Source organism: Hippoglossus stenolepis, chromosome 10 (genome assembly GCF_022539355.2).
Source record: "Hippoglossus stenolepis isolate QCI-W04-F060 chromosome 10, HSTE1.2, whole genome shotgun sequence".
NCBI classification, from domain to species: domain Eukaryota; kingdom Metazoa; phylum Chordata; class Actinopteri; order Pleuronectiformes; family Pleuronectidae; genus Hippoglossus; species Hippoglossus stenolepis.
The window spans coordinates 2,602,774-2,617,400 of NC_061492.1; the positions used below are offsets into that span (position 1 = coordinate 2,602,774).

Here is a 14,627-nt window from a genome sequence, read left to right on the forward strand (position 1 = left end):
GCACGTTCCATTAAAAACGTTTTACAGTTCCCATAACGAGCAAAGTAGAATCCTGAAGGTGAGGTCACAGTGACCTTGAAATTGTTTAAGTTCATCTTTGAATCAAATTGTTAATGTTCATAAAGACCTGAAAACATAACGTCTCCAGACAAGCCAGCACAGAACGTAAAGGACGAGTCACCTCAAGTCAAAATGGTTCAGACGATTGTTTTTGAAAACAATTGTCTTAGTATTTTAGAAGATAGTAAAAAAACTAAGATCCATTTTACTCTAACTAAAAATAAATTCAATTTTAATTATAATCAATAGATTTTCAAAGTAGTTGCCACTTCATTTTTTCCATCAGTTCAAATCAACTTCAGAGATAAGTTTAGTGCAAATTAGTTAAATCAACAAGTTGAACAAACACCCATTTCTTTAAGGCTTCAATGTGAATTTCAAATCCTTTCAATTAATTTAAAAATGGTGATAAAGTAGTTTCATTTGTCACAAGTTAAACACCAGCGTCAGATAAAAGTCCAGTGGATTCGGAGTAGATGCACGTTCCATCACTTTTTATTGCACGAATCAACAGACGAGTGAGATCCTGCACAAAAGTGTTTTTCAGCATCAAGAAAAAAACAAACAAAAAAAAAAAAAACATACGTCAGAGAACTTGTATGATATTTACAATAGATGCATCACTATAACCACTTATACATTATGTACATATTAGTCTCTGGTTTACTATGACAGTAGTTACAGAATGAAACCCCTACGCACACGTTACACTTCAGCTCTACAGGGAATTACAGTGCTTACAAAAACAACTGGCTGGACTACATCCACTCAACACACATTAGGGTTAGGACGACGGTCGGAACGGAGGAAGTCGCAGAACGCGCCTCAGGACGCGTCCCGCTCACGTGACCCGGGAGAAAAAACAAAAATACTCAAGATAAAACCCAAAAGGTGCAGTTAAAACAAAACGAAACCTGCTGTCGTGTGAGTTCAAGTCAAATCCTGCTTTCGGGAGATGTGGAGATCACGGAGAGGAGCAAAGCGACAGCGAGTTAAAAACTAAATGATTCAAGATTCCAACGTTTTTTTTTGTGTTTTTTTTTAAAAACCAAAGTCAAATATGAAATTAAAGATACAAGAAACGTCTGTAGCCTCAATGTTAGAAAATATCTTATAACCGACGAAGAGACAAACAAGTGAAACTGTTCATGATTTGGTTTTTGACACAGGATAAGCACAGTGAGGAATTCTGGGTAACGACGCGGCGTCTCCACATTATTAAACGTGCGTCGCTACGTGCGTGAAACTCCAGAGAAGCTGTGAAAATCCTCTGGTGTTTATGTCTGAAAACTTCTTAACGTCTTTCAGTTTCTTAATTTCCAAATAAACGATTAGAAGATACATGGGTTCAATACTGAAACCAGGAATTAGCCTGAGCCACTGGTCACAGAGGATCTACAGATGTGACGCCGAGCTTCTGTAAACACGGAAGTGGAAAGTGAAGGAGATGAGTTATTTCTGAGTGAAGGAATTAGCCAGTGTGTCGTTAGCTTGTGTTCGAGTATCAAACAACAAGATGCAGTTTAGAGACTAAAAACCTCCTGAGGATTAAAATAACGAAAGGCCGAGGTCTTGAGGCTGTTTTCAGACATTGACTGAGTCCAGGTGAGAAAACAGAGAGACACTGGTCCCAGGAGGAGGAGGAGGAGGAGGAGGAGCCTCACACGGAGAAGACGAAGTGGTCAACATGGAAAAACGAGATTCCAGAGATTTTTGATGTGCTGTAAACAAAACCATGTGATTTCCACTGTCAGGCTCCACCCCCTCATCTGATCATTTTTCCCTGTTGTGAAAAATCAGGAGAAAGTCTGGACCCAGTTGTTCCGGACGTTCTCCAGAGGTCATGTCTGAAAACAGCTTCTCAAAACCTCGGCTCCAGATGAACGACTCAGTGATTACCATGTTGTCTAAGTACCTTGGTTGGTCAGATAAATCAGTGGAAAGCACCTCGATGTTAGCACCAAACGCTCAACGTAGGAAAAAAGGTTCAAGAGCTTCGCTGTCGTTCCTTCATTTTCTCTGTTTTAGTCGTTGAGCAGAAAACGTCAAAAACCTTTAAAACCTCCCAGTAGTGTTTTTTTTTTTTTACATCAGTTTCTGGGTTTCTAACACTTCCTCTGATCCCTCGTTCTCCGGACATGCAGGTAGATAAAAGGTTTCAGGCGCCATCGTTCAGCATCCTGATACAAAAAAAATAATCAAATCTAAAAAGGTGAAACTGAGCTAAAACAAAATAACAGGTTGTAAAAAAATGTCTACGGTTAAATGTAACCTATGGCTACGGTATTAAAGTAAAGAGGTCATCTGAGGCCGATCCATAGTGTCTTGGTGTTTGATATTACATCTGGAATATATATACTATATATAAAAATAAAAGCGCTCCATTTGGCAAACCTGTCTGATGTCTCACAATATTCCAGTAATTATAGTTTTGGTCTTTGATAAACACGTATATAGATATAGCTCTAAAACTCGTTGAAGACGGTCCACGTGGAGTGAGGGGCGGTGGCGGCTGAGATTCAAGTGAGCGACGCCGCTCGCCGCTCCGGGTTCTTTTCAGCAGAAACCAACGGGCTCCTTGTGTTGGTTTGAAAACTCAAGTCAAAACTAAAACAAAATAACAAAAAGGCAGTTTGGTTGGTGGAAGAGTTAGAATCCGCAGCTTCCTGACCTGCGCTCGCTCGGCTGCTTTGTGCCTCAGTGCAGACAAGTTCAAAACAAAACCTGAAAATGGTTAAAGATGAAATGAAGAAACGTTTGAGCGGCGGAGCTGGAGCTCGTTGCCGAGCACGTGAGATATAAGCGGCTTTCCCTGACGACGAAGATGAACAGTGCCTTGGTTCTTGTGATCTTGAAGACGGTATAACGTGGGGTTTATATTTGTTTATAACGAGGGGAGCAAGTGTCAGAGTCTGGTTTGGTCTTTTGGCTCTCGGAGGGGTCAAAGGTCACTCAGGCCTCTGCTGCTTTCCTCTTAGAGCCCTTTGTTTTGGCCTCGGCTCCGTCTGCCTTCCTGGAGCCTTTGGGAGGACGGCCGGCGACGACGACGACGGCGGCGGTGGCGGTCGATGCCGTTGCCTCCGAGTTGATGCCCGGATCCTGGCTGTCGGTTCCCTCCAGCTCCTCGTGCTCCAGACAGCACAGCTGCCCTGTGGGGGGCCACGGGCGCAGCGCCCCCTCATGGTGAGCCTTGCAGAAGGAGTTTGGGCAGAGCTGACAGAAAGCGTCCGAGTTTTTCCCGCAAACGTCGCAATGGTGCCAGGGGCAGTCCCATCGTCCTGCAGGGCGGGTCCAGAGGAAATAGACAATTAGTTAAGAATAGATGGCTTTAACTAACGATTACTGTCATCATCAATTAATCAGCTGATTATTAGTCTATAAAGTAAAACAAAGTAATGTATAAAAACCCAAAGATGAAGAATTTACTCTCATGTCACAAGAAAGCAGGTCTTCACATATGAAAACCAGATTTATAGTCGAAAAACAATTATTTATTTATTAAAATAGTTCCCAGGTAAACGTGGTTATCACCCGTGTTAATAACCTACGTGCTGCAGTGTCTGAGGCGTCTCTTACCGAAGGGCCTCTTGGTGAGGTTCAGACAGGACAGGTGATAAGCTTTGGTGCAGGCCTTCTTGCCGCAGAGCACCAGCTGACCTCCGTCTCCACAGCGGAAACACTCGTCCTCAGACTTTTTCTTTCCCTCGCTCTTCCTCTTCTTATACTTTCTCTTCAACCTCTTTGCTTTAGGATCGGCTGTTTGGCCGTTCGAGTTCTGTGGATCAGATGCAGAGATGGAATCAACGCGAGCAAGAAAACACACATCTGCATCGCTATAAAAATACATACAGAGGTATTCTTTAATTAAGGGTGTAATTATTCTGTGTCTCCATCCATGTTCCAGACTTTAACATGATTGTATCCGTGTCCCATCGTTTGGAAATTGCAGTTGTGATGATAAAGATAAGAAATCTCACCTTAGGCCGATCACCGAGGAAGCCGCTGCAGTTCGGGGCGTCGCAGCGACAGACGGTCTTCTCGTTGCCGAGGCAGTCCAGGTTGTAGTTGAAGGTCAACTCGGTCCCTGGGAACAAAATAAAAAGAATAAAGTGAATGAACGTAAACATGAGCAGGTTAGAGCTGGAATAAATAAAAACAAACACAACAAGCTACATCCACGAACATAAACGCTGATAGAAATCTGTAAAAATCAGATTGTTATATGTGCAATTATTCTCGAAGCTCCACGGATCCTTCACTTGGTTCGGGACTCGTCTCACCTGCTGGGATGTCGCGGACGGCGAACAGGCCGACTCGCGTGTCTCCGTTCACCGTCCACTTCTGCGTCTCGCAGTTGGGCTGACAGCTGTGGTTCATGAAGCGAGAGTAGTTTCCCTTCGGCCCCGCGTCGATGATCCGATCCTGGAAAAGAAACCGTGATTTAGGGTTTAAAGACACCGCAGATACTGGAAAAGATGGTGTGAGGGTCAATCCGCCGGATGTGGTACCAACCTTGTCTATGGTGAGCATGTAGAAGTCAGTGATGTTGTTTTCGTGGGCGTACTTGATCCTCGCCCTGCACTCCTCCTCGTCGACCAGCTCGCCAATGTATTCGTTCACAAACTCGCCCTGTTGGAGAAACGCAACCTTCAGACCAGATTCACACTCCTCGAAACGTTTAAACGTTTTTTAAGAAGAATTCACTATTTGATCGATATCTTTCATGTCCCTCCCTCTCACCTTCTTGATGTCCCGCAGGGCGACCAGGCCCCAGCCCTTGCCGGGTGTCTTGATGATCTTGGTCTCTGGGTAAAGACGTTTGGTGAAGTCCTGGTTACAACAACGCTCGCCGCTGGGACACACCTGAGGGTGGCACTCGTACTGCAGCATGCGGTTCAGACACTCGGACTCGAACCCGCACGGCCTCTCGTCCGTCGGCTTGCAGTTGCACTTGGGGATCTCAGAAATGTCTGCGGTGTAGACCTGAACTTTGCCGAAGGGTTTGTTGACCTGAAGGAGAAACATTGTTCAGTAAAACATCAATAAAAAGGTGAATTTTATATTAAATTTATGCTATAACATCTATTCCAGAAGAAGATAAAAATAGCTTGATACTATTATCAGCAAGATCTTCATACTTTAGAGACAGAAACATGGGATGTCCCACCTTGATAAATTTGTATGGCGGCGGTTTCCGACTGTTCTCTTGCGCTTCCTTCGCCTCTCGTTTTATTTTGATCTCCTTGAATCGAGCTTCAGCCTCCAACAGAGCTGAGGAAACACAAGGTAAAAACGCTCATAAGATTTCATCTCAACATTAAACATTTAGCTCAAGATGATGCTACAAAACTTTTCTATAATGTCAAAACATGATATTTAAATTAGGAAAGCTATACTGGTTCGGTGAACTGTACACAATATTTAAAAAAATCCTGATTCCCGAATGGAGACAGACTGAACTTCTCTCTATCCCAACTTTAAATGGAGAAACAACCTCTTCCATGACTTTCATTGACCAAGGAAGTGACTTAGCAGCTCTACCGTTCTTAAAGACTTTGCCGATTCCGGTCCTCTGGTGCTTGCTGCCTCGGTCTCCCTCCATGTAGGGAAACACGCGGCCCTGGTGAGTCCAGAAGTAATCCTTGGATCCGAAAAAGAAGACGGGAAACTCTCCGATCTCATGGCGAAGGTGCTGGATGTTGGTAGGGATGGTCCTCGGGTTGTAGATCTCTGCAGGCCACCATCTGGCGAGAGGAAGCAGCGGAATGAGAACCAGAGGGTACAGAACATTTTTGAAAAGGAAAAATCTGCATCTCAAGCACTTTCTCTCACCTGTATGTTCCGAGTTTGACCCAGATGATGTCTCTGTACTTGGGTTTCTTCCCAGCTCTGCAGTCGTTGCAGAACCAGCTCCCATCAGGCATTGCGATGTTCAGACAGTCGGGGTGAAAAGCTGCCGGACAGGACTCGCAGCACAGCAGCTGTCCCCCTGCGACACAACGAGAAACCACATGAAACCTTCAAGACGAGGAAGCAGCAGCAGTGAAACTAGCAAGTGAGCTGATTTACAGTCGAGTCTTCTGCACGACGGCGATAAAAACAAACACAATAAAGTGTAAATGTTCAGTCTGACAGCCGAGGGGGAAAAAATCTGCATCATACATTAATCAACACATTGTTTGTGTGTGTTTTTGTCGTTAAGCTGAAAGGAAACACACGACTGCAAAACGTCTAGCAGGTAAACATTCACGTAAACAAGAAACCAGTGATCCTGGCTTTGTTTCTGCGTTTCAGTATCATCTGACACTAATTAAAAAGCCGTCTCTACAGAACTGGCTTTTATTTCAAATGAAAATTGACTCAGGAACTGTTCAGCGTTTCCTCAGCAGCATGTGGGATTTATAGCTCCACACGTGCTTCAGCAACGTGAGGAGACGTTAATCATAGTTAGACTTCACTCTGTTGCTGTCGAAGGAAATCTACAACCTTTGAACTTCACACAACTCTTTCTGTTACATCATATACAGTAGGGACTGTAGCAGTGTTTGACAGAATTGGTCCAATTTGATCTGTTAAAATAATTTGATCAGATCAAGTGTGCAGTTTTTGGGATGTGATCTGGTTATAGCAGCACTATAGAGACTGTTGTGGTTGGATAAGTAGTTAATATATTGTTATTATGTAGCTGCTGGTGATTTCCCTCCTTGTAGGTGAAATAAAAAAGAAGCAGTCTCGAACCTTTGGAGCAGACGAAACACCAGCTGACGTTGACGTGACTGTGGTGGCTGTAGCCCTTCTTGGCGTTGAAGTGGTTGGTGCAGATGATGGCGGTGTTGGTGATCATCTCACTGCCGGCTGCCACACACAGGTCACCAATGTGGTACGCCACGGGGCAGCGCAGGCAACGCATTAACCTACCTGCAACAGGGACAGCGGGACAAACGGGTTACGACAAAACTTTCTACAAGTGAGTTATATTCCATCAGATCACCTCTCTTTCCCAGTTCATGCTTCCAGCTACACTTTTACTATAGAGATCAACTTTTCCATCAGACCAACGGCCAGAACCTGATACTTTATACAGAAAGTCTGACTTTACCGTTTCCATGCACGTAGAAAGTATGTGACCTTGAGCAAAAATATTTCTATAATGCTTATGAATTTGTCCCCAAATGAAAAGGAATCCAACTGTAAACAATAGTGTGTGACGTCCTCACCCTTGGTGGACTTGTGCTTGGCGCGGCAGCCGTAATGGCAGCTCAGGCAGGTGTGGAGTGGGCAGCGGATGCCCTTGTTGTCGAACAGGGTGAGCGAGTTGAGGCGGACGCACGCCTCGTGGTAAAACTTGCCGCAGTGCAGGACGTGGCAGCGAAGCAACTTGCCCTCCGACTGCTTACAGGTGAAACACGAGTGAATTCCTGAGAAGAGCAGCAAGGGAAGGAAATGTCAAACAGCAGCAACTACAAAGTGCAGCAGGAAACATAAAACATCTGCCCAGTGAAAGTTTCTCAGACAGAAAGTGAACTTCTCACCGGTGCTGCACTCCTGACACAGCAGCTTGTCGTCGGGTTTGAACGACAGACCCAGACAGTGGAGGTGAAACATGCCACAACATTGTCCTTCACAGGGAAGCAGGTCCTCACCAGCCTGCTCACACATCTGTAGGAACAAACCAACAAGGACACATCAACACACAATAAAAGAACATGAATATCTCTATCCCACATTATAAAATGATGGAGACTTGATTCAAACAAAACTTTAAATATCTTTTCCATAGAAACAGAACCAGTAGAACATCACACTACTGGCCCCTTCAAATTAAGAGCTTCCCCTTTGCCCAGAAGTACAAGATGATGTTAACGATCTGTTCAGATAAACCTCGTCTGACTGAAAGTTGTGCAGCCATCATAGAGGTAAACTAATGTATGAATGCATCTGATGTTTTATTATCTTAACAAACCTACCTGGCAAACAAATTCTTTCTTCCGTTCGCCCTTTTTTGTCCCGTCCAAGCTGTCGCTCGGAGAATCAGGACGTCCTTCACTCCCAGAGCCCTGCAGCAAACAGCGTGTGATGAACAAGACATTGGGGATTGTGCTTCATGGAGGAAACTGATCACATCTGGAAATGTGGTGTAGTTACTTTAAGAGTTCTGCTAACAAGTGGAAAAAGAAGCCGAGCATTTTAAACCAAACCGGTTCTCTATACTTGTTGAATTAAATTCAGTTGGGGACTTGTAACGTTGATGACAAGCTTGTGTAATTTAAGATGGAAACACCCTGAGGTCATTTCCTCTCACCTCAGGATCAGGACACGGAGAGGCCCTTCTCTTCTTCGTCTTGGCAGGTGTGGCCTGGTTCTCTCCATCCTGTTTCCTTTTCCTCCTGCGCTTTGGTTTCACTGCGTCTTGATCATCTGTGCACAGTCAAAATGTACAACCTATAATTAGCAGGTGCTGCAGTGGCCACGATAAGGTCGCTAAGATGCGAGTGAGGCCACAGGACAGAGCACAGAGGTGTGAATGAAAAAGAGATGCTCGTCGTTTACCAGCCAGAGGATCTTTTGACTTTTTCTGTCGTCTCTTGGTTTCCTTCACTTCTACGTCAGTTTTCTTCGTTCGTCTCCGCTTTTGTTGCGTTCCCTCCGAAGTCGAGGCCTGAGGACGTAATAAACAAGGAAATAATTGAATATCTCCAAAGTGAGGTGTTTTTCAAGCTCAATCATTACTATTCAAGAACCGGTGCAGTTTTGTGTCGGACGTGACATCAAACCAAATTTAAACAAACCTGTTTCTCAGCATCTTTGCTCATTTTGCGTCTCTTAGGCGTCTGCTCCTTGTCGGCTGCGGAGTCCGACAGCTTCCTTTTAGGCGCCTTCTTTCTCTCCCTCTTAACTGGAGACATGGTTGTGAAGAAAAATATTAAATCATCTTAATTCGGTTGAGAATCAGACCATTTCTATTTTAGTCATAACAGCAAATATAAAATCTTCTCTTGTGTTTTAGAATTAGTGAATAAAAGATTTCCTGCCAAATGACTCACCTGAGGAATCGGTCGTCTGCTCTGCAGGAGTCGCTCTCTTTCGCCTTTTCTTCACTTTGTCAACTACGACAACAAAAGGCTCAAATTAAATTAAATGAATTGACATATCTACATGATTGATCACTTCTCAAATGTTACAAGTACTGTTACCAGCTTATTTTAAATATTCTGTAATTTATAAATAGGAAAATAATGAGCAACCAAGGGCCATTCGAATATTGCTTTCCACATGATTATCAAAGCAATTGGGAAACGGCATTATGGGTAAATTCTGTGTCTCTAAGTTCCAGTGCTGTGAAGTACAGCTTTCTTGGATCTTGCATTCTCTCATCATGAAGTTACCATTGCTCACCAACCAGGAATGGCCCCATTAAGTGATGAATTCTACAAGAATCCGCCCACATCACTACTTAATTGGCCACATACGGAAATTTAAAGCATGAGATTCCACCGCACTGTTAAAAACACACACCAGCCACAACCAGATTTAACCAGCCCTCGATTGATGGCTAGAGTTGATCCGCCACCCGGGGTTTTAACTTTCAACCAACCTGGAACTGGAACTGGGGGTGAGACGAGTTCTGAAGCGTCGTCTGTTGGAGACGCCAGCTTTGGTTTCCTCTTCTTCACCGGATCGGCAGAGTTCTCCACTGCAGGTTTTTTCCGTCTCCTCACCGTCTTGGTTGTAGACGGAGTCTGTCTGGGTCGTCTCTTTTTCTTCTGAGGTATGACTGGTTCAACTGGTTCAGAAGAAATGGGACCCTGCAAAGACAACAGATCATCCACTGGTAAAGGTCTGCTCAGGCTGTTTAAGTAAGATCATGGTATTATATTATATGGGTTTTAAAAACATGTTTTACTCCAATTTTTTTTCTTCTTCTATGTTTCTTTGCAGAGTTTAAAAATATTTTGGGCTGTGGGTATTTACCAGCAGGGAGGGAAGATCTGGGCTCAGGCGTGACACAGTTTCCTGGTTCATCTCTTCGCAGAATTTTGGCTTCAGTTTCTCCAGGATCCCGAGGTTCAGGCGAGGCCCGTCTTCGTCATACTGAAATGTAAAGTTCGTCATGCGCTCATCCAGCGACATGCTGAGGGCCTCCTTGGCCTGAATGATGCCCATGTTCCACTGGGCCTGGAGCTTGCGGGGTACGGATGGAGTCGTCTGCAGGACGCAGAGGAAGCAACAAGGTTAAACCGCAAGTTACTGTGGTGGCAATTGTGTTGGCTGAAGAAAAGGGTCAACGCTGCAGGCGGACTCTCAACACATCACGTATATGATGAGAGAACAACACAATACGGTAGAGGTGTCTTGTCATTGTGTTGCCATCAACAGATATTTGTTTTACACTGTTGGCAATATTTAGAAACAAGATTGCAGAAGAGATAAGATTCATGAGGAAGCTGTGTAAGAGAAAATTTGCCAACAAAAAACCTCAAGAGTTACTCGCACAAATCTACAATTATGGTTCCTTAATTGTTTGTTGGTGAAAAGCAGCTAAACTGAGCAAGTTGGCTGAGAGAAATAAAAACTAAAAAAAACAAGTAACATTTGATTGACGAGAGAGAACCTTGTGTAAAACGTTTTGAAGAAGTTCAGTGTTTAAATGCTGAACGGTTTCTTAGCGACAGCAGAAAGACCACATCCCCCACTGAGGCAACATGAAAGAAGCAGATTTTTTACCTTTTTGTGAATGTTGCAGGAGGCTGCTTGTTTGTTGCCCAGGCTGAGCTGCTGGTATTGATCCTCTCCAGTGAACAACACCATGTTCTTCTCAAAGATGTAGCCTCTCTCCGGGGCATCTCCAAAATACTGCACATGGTAAAGGAGGCCTGACCTGCTATTGGCCGCTAAAAAACAAAACAAACCAGAACAATAGAATTAAACAATGGTGTAAAAATCTGACTTTAAAAATTGAAATCTGGCGTTTTTCAACCTTTACAACACATCACTTGAATTTGAATGTAGCAGGCGGTTGTGGGTGTAACTCACCTTTCTGTTTGAAGTGATGGCTGAATTCTGGGTCTGTGGTCACCATGCAAGGCCACCAGGGGTACCCCGACACCTTCGTCCAGACCAAGTCACCAACAGCAAACCGGATCAGCGAGGGAGACTTCTCTGACGCCTCCGCCTTCACCTCAGGGAGGAGATTGAGCTGGAGGAGAGAAAGAAGAATACGTCCATCGATAGATTAGAATTTAAATACATCAAGTTTCATTTCCACGTATAAAAGAAGTTACTTTTCCCACACACTATTTTAGACACAAAATTTGTTCCTGCAAATATTGGTGAATAATTAAACACATCTGATTCTTTGTGGGAGACTCAGCAGCTCGACGTTAACTTGCAAATGTTCAAACTATTTATCAATTTCTACATCTATGGAAATCCTTGCTTAAAATTTTGCGTAAACATTTAAATGTGACTAGATCAAAGTCAAGCGTCACCATGAAATCAGATGTGGATCAGAGGCTTAGTACAGTTTGATCTCATTAGTATGTGTGATCCTTTTGGCTTAATATCATCTGTCAGCAAATAGTACATCATTGTTTTAAACTAGTATTAACTAGACAATGCAGTTTATTGTATTATATTACCACAGGAGAATACAAATTCTAGCTTCTAATTGAAATGAGTTAAAAATTAAAAACCTTGTCGTCTGCTCCGGTTCCATCTGCAGCATTTGTGTGGTCCACTTGCTCCAGAGGGACGAAAGAGGAACTGTGGTTTAGCTGAGGTTTTGGTTTGACAGGTCTCCCTCCTCTCTTCTGCACGTCCTGTCTCTTCTCGGGACCAGATATTGTACCTTCGGTGGCTGTGGCCAAACTGGTCCCGTTGGCACAGCACGGTTCAAACGGCGGCTGCTCTACCGCCTGGGGCACTGTCACCTTCAGTTCAGATTCCGTGTGAGGGCTGCAATTGTGCTGATGGGTGCCGTTGGTGGCCGGGGCCTCGGCACCCTTGAGCATGGGAGGCTCTGGAGCACAAAGCTTGGGCAGCGGGTCTTGGTCGCCGTTCAGCACACGGGAGGTGAGGTCTTTGAGCCTCTCGTGGCTGTGGTTGTTATGACTGTGGCCGGCCATCTTCTGGAGGACGCCGTCTTGTAGTTTGGCGGCCAGCTGGGCAGCGGCTTTGTCCATAAGCAGAGCCGGGTCACTGCTCATGTCCCCCCGACCTTTCCGTACGCCGAGGGACTCCGGCGGCTGCTTCATGCTGATGGGGTTGGCTGGTTCGGGCATCGAAGGCAGAGAGCTACCTTTAGTGTCCATCCCACCTCACCCCCTCCAGGCTCGCTGAGCTGCACAACAGGGGACACAGAAACTTCTCATTCCACAGGTTCAGTCACAAATCATTACCACCAGGCCCCACGCAGTCACTTTCTCACACTGGGATTCGTGGGATGTGAATTCTTTGAGCACAGCGTTGTACAGTTTACAAAATGGCAGAGGGCAGAGAGAGAGAGCTGCACCTGTCACATAACGCTCCAGCCTGGATGTGTTGTAGGAGACAGTGTGAAGCCACAATGGAACAGTCCAGTGAAATAACACTGAGATCCAAACACGCGTGAATGAGGTGAACCCCCGATTGAATCCAATGCGTGCGAGGAAAAGCTCCCCGGCGGGTGGAGAGCATCTTACCCGGACTAGTCGCCTCTCTCCTGGATAAAGGACTAGCTATGGCTGCTAGCTGCAGACCGTGGAGGAGGAGAAAGCAGCCTGCAGCTCCACCGCATGCAGCGAATGCCCGATGAGTGGGTGGCCGCGTAATCACCGCATCACCGGCGAGGAAAGCCGCGGAAATGGAAGCAGCTGACAAGTCGGTGTAATGCAACTGGCGTGCGGATAATTGCTGGAATTGCGTGCATCCTGCTCCGGATAAAAGCTAACACGGTGCATGGTGATTCGTGTTATGTTACTTGGTTTAGTTGCAACGCATCAACAACACGGTTGAACTTACACCCCCCACACCCCCCACCGACATAAGCATCTGTAACATCCGTTTTTAACTCGATCTCTTCTGTTCAGCAACGTAACACATCCAGCTCGCCAGCAGCCGCCCTGTAATGTCATGCATGAAATGGGCTCCGACTATAATCTGAAGCGGAAGCCACGATGTGTGGATTCCAGCTGCGGACAAGCGTTCACCCCGAACCGCATCTCTGTCAGAGCTCCAGTCAGCCATTACGCCGCATTCCAGCAAATAGACAAAGCCGCCACCCAAACGCTAAATTCACTAAACCCACCCGCTAACTAGCCTCCTAGCTTGATGCTACCGGGTAAATAAATAACCGGGATTGTCGCTGGATGACTGCGGCGGCTTGTTTTTAATGTTTTCCTATTCTTTCACTAATATGCTCAGTTTGTAGGCGCCATGACAGCTTGTTTCAAAAAGGCTAGCCGTGCTAGCCAAAGCTAACCATCGTTCCATTGAAGCCCAGTCAAAGGGCACACTCAAAGTTAGCATAGTTAGCTAGCTCACTAGCTAGCAGCTCCTCTCGCTAAAATGGATGATGGGCCCGAACAAGTGTACCCGAGCGGACCCGTGCCGGCTCGAAGCCCCGGGGCGGCCTGCCCCGTGGAGGTTAGTGCGCGGTTACCTGTTGAGGTCCTGTCGGCGGTTAGCGGGAGAAAGTGTCCGGACTCATCCCGTCAAACGGAGCCTTTCATTCAGGTCGAGGCTGAAGCAGCTTGCGGGAAAATCAAACACTGCGGCCAACAGCGCGAAAAATACTCACTTCCGATTGGTCGGGAGCGAAGCGAGGATCCAACCGGTCCGTTCAAAAAACCAACCGCAGGAAGTGAGTGACCCGGAGAGTCTTCATCACCTTCATCATCTTTAACATATTAATCATCACCTTCATCATATTTATCACCTTCATCATCTTCATCATCTTAATCATCGTCTTCATCATCGTCTTCATCATCATCTTCATCATATTTATCACCTTCATCACCTTCATCATTATCATCATCGTCTTCATCATTAACTTCATCACCTTCATCATCTTTATCATATTAATCATCATCTTCATCATATTTATCATCTTCATCATCACCTTCATCATCTTTATCATCATATTCATCATCTTTATTATCATCTTCATCCTCTTCATCATCTTCATCTTTATCCTCTCACCTCTTCATCATCTTTATCATCTTCATCTCCATCTTCCTTATCATCTTCATCCTCTTCATCTTTATCCTCTCCCCTCTTCATCTTCTTCATCTTTATCTTCTTCATCCTCCGTGTTGTATATGGTTATTATTTGTTCATGCTAATCATTAAAGTTTTGAAATGATTATTTTTCTAATCAAAGTCTCAGTAAACACATTTAAAACATAAACATATGAAACAAAAAGTGTAAATATGAATATAACCTCAGTGACCTTGTCTTGTTTCCTTGTATTTAATGATATTATAAATACTTCATAATAAACTCCACTGGAGAACAATATAAAACAATAAAGGACTTAAAACCGGATTTTGACAAAGGAACCTGGGGCTTCTCATGGTTTGGGGGGGCC

The 14,627-nt window shown here is 44.8% G+C and overlaps 1 protein-coding gene across 2 annotated transcripts; it reads right to left on the reverse strand.

Annotated features, from left to right (window-relative positions):
- Positions 1–533: 533 nt before the first annotated feature.
- nsd2 (nuclear receptor binding SET domain protein 2) lies at positions 534–13,838 on the reverse strand. Of its 2 annotated transcripts, none has more exons than XM_035167212.2 (23): positions 13,700–13,838; positions 11,754–12,400; positions 11,095–11,257; positions 10,786–10,952; positions 10,033–10,266; positions 9,656–9,866; positions 9,105–9,167; positions 8,850–8,956; positions 8,611–8,719; positions 8,363–8,478; positions 8,028–8,117; positions 7,593–7,719; positions 7,278–7,478; positions 6,799–6,978; positions 5,893–6,049; positions 5,602–5,804; positions 5,228–5,331; positions 4,801–5,070; positions 4,573–4,689; positions 4,341–4,482; positions 4,038–4,144; positions 3,637–3,835; positions 534–3,338 (listed from the first exon to the last, which is right to left on the reverse strand). In XM_035167212.2, exons 2-23 carry the CDS (start codon positions 12,369–12,371, stop codon positions 3,013–3,015), a joined length of 4,011 nt encoding a protein of 1,336 aa, XP_035023103.1. In that variant the 5' UTR covers positions 12,372–12,400; positions 13,700–13,838; the 3' UTR covers positions 534–3,012. The 2 variants fall into 2 exon arrangements, with proteins under 2 accessions (XP_035023103.1, XP_035023104.1); XM_035167213.2 differs by lacking the exon at positions 13,700–13,838 and adding an exon at positions 12,741–13,052.
- Positions 13,839–14,627: the final 789 nt, after the last annotated feature.

Bases quoted from the DNA above. Each gene is read 5' to 3' on its own strand.
- nsd2 (XM_035167212.2), bottom strand. From the start codon at position 12,371: ATGGACACTAAAGGTAGCTCTCTGCCTTCGATGCCCGAACCAGCCAAC. The intron at 7,720-8,027 runs GTAGGTTTGTTA...TTGTTCCTACAG, and splicing joins AGAAAGAATTTGTTTGCCAG to ATGTGTGAGCAGGCTGGTGA. The intron at 5,805-5,892 runs GTGAGAGAAAGT...TCCTCTCGCCAG, and splicing joins GTCAAACTCGGAACATACAG to ATGGTGGCCTGCAGAGATCT.